Source organism: Perkinsus marinus, assembly GCF_000006405.1.
Source record: "Perkinsus marinus ATCC 50983 genomic scaffold scf_1104296938494, whole genome shotgun sequence".
Taxonomy (NCBI): Eukaryota; Perkinsozoa; order Perkinsida; family Perkinsidae; genus Perkinsus; species Perkinsus marinus.
The window spans coordinates 1-2,959 of record NW_003213412.1 but is presented as its reverse complement, the minus strand read 5'-3'; the positions used below and the strand labels follow the sequence as shown (position 1 = coordinate 2,959).

Here is a 2,959-nt window from a genome sequence, read left to right as displayed (position 1 = left end):
GACAAGGGACGATTACTAACGGGGTGAGAAATGTGGACCGTGACAGATTATCACGGTCTCGGCCATTATCACTGATAATGGCTATGCACTGAACACCAATTCTGACCAGCCCTCCGTTATCTTATACGATGAACGCTACACTTCGCCGTAACGATTGCCTCTCGTCTGGCGTGGTAAGAACTATCTCTACTACGCCCTGTCTACCGCGTAACCGCCATGTGCGCTAATCTCAAAGCGTCTATTTGACAAACAGTATTTCGTGACTCTACTGATACACCTCAACCCCCACGTTTTCCTCTCATACTAGTCAGCACCAGAATCTTTTCTCGAGCTCTTTCACATTCACTACCCCAGCCTCGAGGATCAGAACTGCTAGGAGAAGATTCAACAAACTTCGGTGTAGGGCCTCTAGCAACCACTCACACACCTTCTCCGTGTTAAGCCGAGTTATAACTCTCTAAACTGAGCCAGATCGCCCCAACAGAGGACACTTTTCAAAACGCAACTCTTCGCTGGAGAAAGCATGCTACTGATTGTTTTATTATCGTGAGCGCAGGGCTAAATTATCCACCCCTCGGCTCAGCCGATTCCTTCTGATTCGTGGGTGCTGCTGCTGCTCTCAGGGCGAGCTGGAGGGTCTCCAGCATGGTCCCATGTAAGGACTTCATCCAATCCTGTTGTTGCTCCAACATCTTGGCGAACTGCGTCTGCTGTCGCTCGAGCATCTCCTGAAGAGCTCACATAATCCTTTCCACCGCAGACCTGTCGTGATGATGAATGCCCACGGTATCAACTACGCGTGTCGATAACAACGAGGAGAATCGGCTGAAATTTTGAGACATTCTTATCGATTTTGTACACTCCTACTCCAAGTCGTGTAAATTCCCATAATATAATGAGGAAAACTCCCAAGGAGTTCAACGCTAGATCACTTCACCTGTTGCTTCTCTTGGAAGGCCAACAAGGCCATGTGAGTCGTGTGTGACATCCGTAATGCAGTCGCCATAGTGCAGTCAACTTCATCCTCATCCCGCCCTAGCCGACCCTCCTCAACCTCCACCCGAGCTCTCTTCCTCCCACTCTGTTGCTCCCTCCGTGTTGACTCCTTTGACGCGTCAACCAAGTCCGCTGTGAAGTCGACATCATCAGGAGCTCCCCGTTTCACAGGCCGACGCTGCTGCCTCCTCTTGGGTGAGAAGTCAGCCACAGTCGAGCCGCTAGCGACCGAACCAACCACACCAGGAATCCCTCCAAAATCCGGTATATTCTCTACCGCCTGTGCCGCTGCAATGACGGCAGAATCACAAGTCGACTCCATAATTCCTCTTATGCAGCTCTCAGTAGTGTCGATCGGTGACGAGGGTTTTGGAGCAGGCACCTCTGGGGGGCCTCGATCATCTTCACCATCAAACACCAGCCACGTAACCCCCCCATCCACACAACGAGGGTACGCCTGTACAACGTCATGGATGCTCCACTCAGCTGGGAGGGACTGCCCATCGTCCACAGTAGGGGGGAGGTGCAAGCACAAACCCTGGGTGACAATTCTGTGCTCATCCCCAACATGGGAGCGCCATCGAGCCAATACTCGCTCTACAATGGATTTCACTGTGGTCTGCGGCGTCATGCGCAACTGCAGTTTAAAGTTGATATCTGCCAGCCGTAAGAGTTGTTCTATCATGTGGGTGCGCGGGGTCAACCGTAAAGTGACGACCTCGGCCTTTTGCGGCGGTGAGGGATCCGAGGGAGCGGCAGTCGAACATGACGACGATGATGATGATGACGATGACGCCAAGCACGCCTCCAACGCCTTGCTCCCCTTCTTCCTCGAAGTTTCCCGAGTTTTTACCATATTACAGATAATTCAAATCTATCGGCCCTCCCACTCTTCCCCTTGCAAACTCAACCCAATATGTATGCCCAACATACGTAGGTAGAAACAGTGTACGTTTTACGCTGCTTCTCAGCGTTTTCCAGCAGCAGCAGCAGCAGCGCCCTTCTTGATAGGCTTCCTAACACCCTTTCCTTTCCCCTTCCCTTTCCCCTTACCCATGGGGGAATGCTTAGAGGCGTTAAAAGAAGAGACGTCACGGCAACTGTCGGCTGAGTTGTTCTTCAACACTCGTTTAGGCCCACCCTGGCCGTATCTATCAACGACCATCACGACAACGACCAAGGGCCTTTTATTACTTCTTGTCCTTAGCAACGCGTTTCTTATTCACTCTTCCCTTGCCACCCTTGCCACCCTTGCCAGCCTTGCCACCCTTCCCTCCCTTGCCGTGACTAGCACCTTCCATCTCAGCCGACCGCTGAGCGCCCTTCTTGGAGACCTTTTCCAAAGTCTTTCCAACACTGGCGGATTCATCTGATACGACAATGCAATTGATCGGCGGTTGTATTGCAATTTCTTCCAAAGGTTCGGTATGGCTTTTGATAAACTATTAGTACCTTCCCCCTTGGCCTCTTTCCACTTCTCGATCTCTGCCAAATTCTCACGTTTCTGAGCAGCACGGGCCTGAGCTGCTGCCACCTGCATCTTCTTCCCAAACCTGGATGCAATCATAAGCCCACTAATGACAAGAATGGACGTAACGAAGCACCGCTCCGCTGTCAGAACAACCGGTTGCTCAGCTTGGAACAGTCAGGAAAGCTCAAGACGACTGGACCCCGGCTGCCCCCCTACTTTTTCTCGGCCTGTTTCCGCTTCCTGTCCTCCACGATTTCAATGCGCTTCTGTTGATCAGCGAGGTTCTCTCGGATCTACACCAATAGAAGTACGGCTGTTTCGATTCAGCCTTTCCGTCCGTACCTTGCCCATCTGTTGATCAGTTTTGAGCATCTCAGCATAGAAGTCGTCAGGGCGGTTTGCCTCGATGCCCATAGCAGCGAACCTCCGGAAAGCCTCTACCACGCTCTCTTGAACTTGACTGTACCTACACTTACCACCCTGTGCTGAGCA

The 2,959-nt window shown here is 51.8% G+C and overlaps 2 protein-coding genes across 2 annotated transcripts; both read right to left on the bottom strand.

The window, feature by feature from the left end:
- Window positions 1–571: 571 nt before the first annotated feature.
- Pmar_PMAR002506 (hypothetical protein) lies at window positions 572–1,318 on the bottom strand (the record flags this gene model as incomplete). Its single annotated transcript, XM_002782713.1, has 2 exons — window positions 572–728; window positions 938–1,318. Coding segments are annotated over 2 exons (538 nt in total), but the record flags the coding sequence as incomplete, so codon positions are not given.
- A 645-nt stretch (window positions 1,319–1,963) lies between these two features.
- Pmar_PMAR002505 (EBNA1 binding protein 2, putative) lies at window positions 1,964–2,881 on the bottom strand (the record flags this gene model as incomplete). The annotated part of the gene is made up of 5 exons (XM_002782712.1): window positions 1,964–2,147; window positions 2,191–2,365; window positions 2,449–2,549; window positions 2,684–2,760; window positions 2,810–2,881. The coding sequence occupies 5 exons, from the start codon at window positions 2,879–2,881 to the stop codon at window positions 1,964–1,966; spliced, it is 609 nt and encodes a 202-aa protein (XP_002782758.1).
- Between the last annotated feature and the right edge of the window lie 78 nt (window positions 2,882–2,959).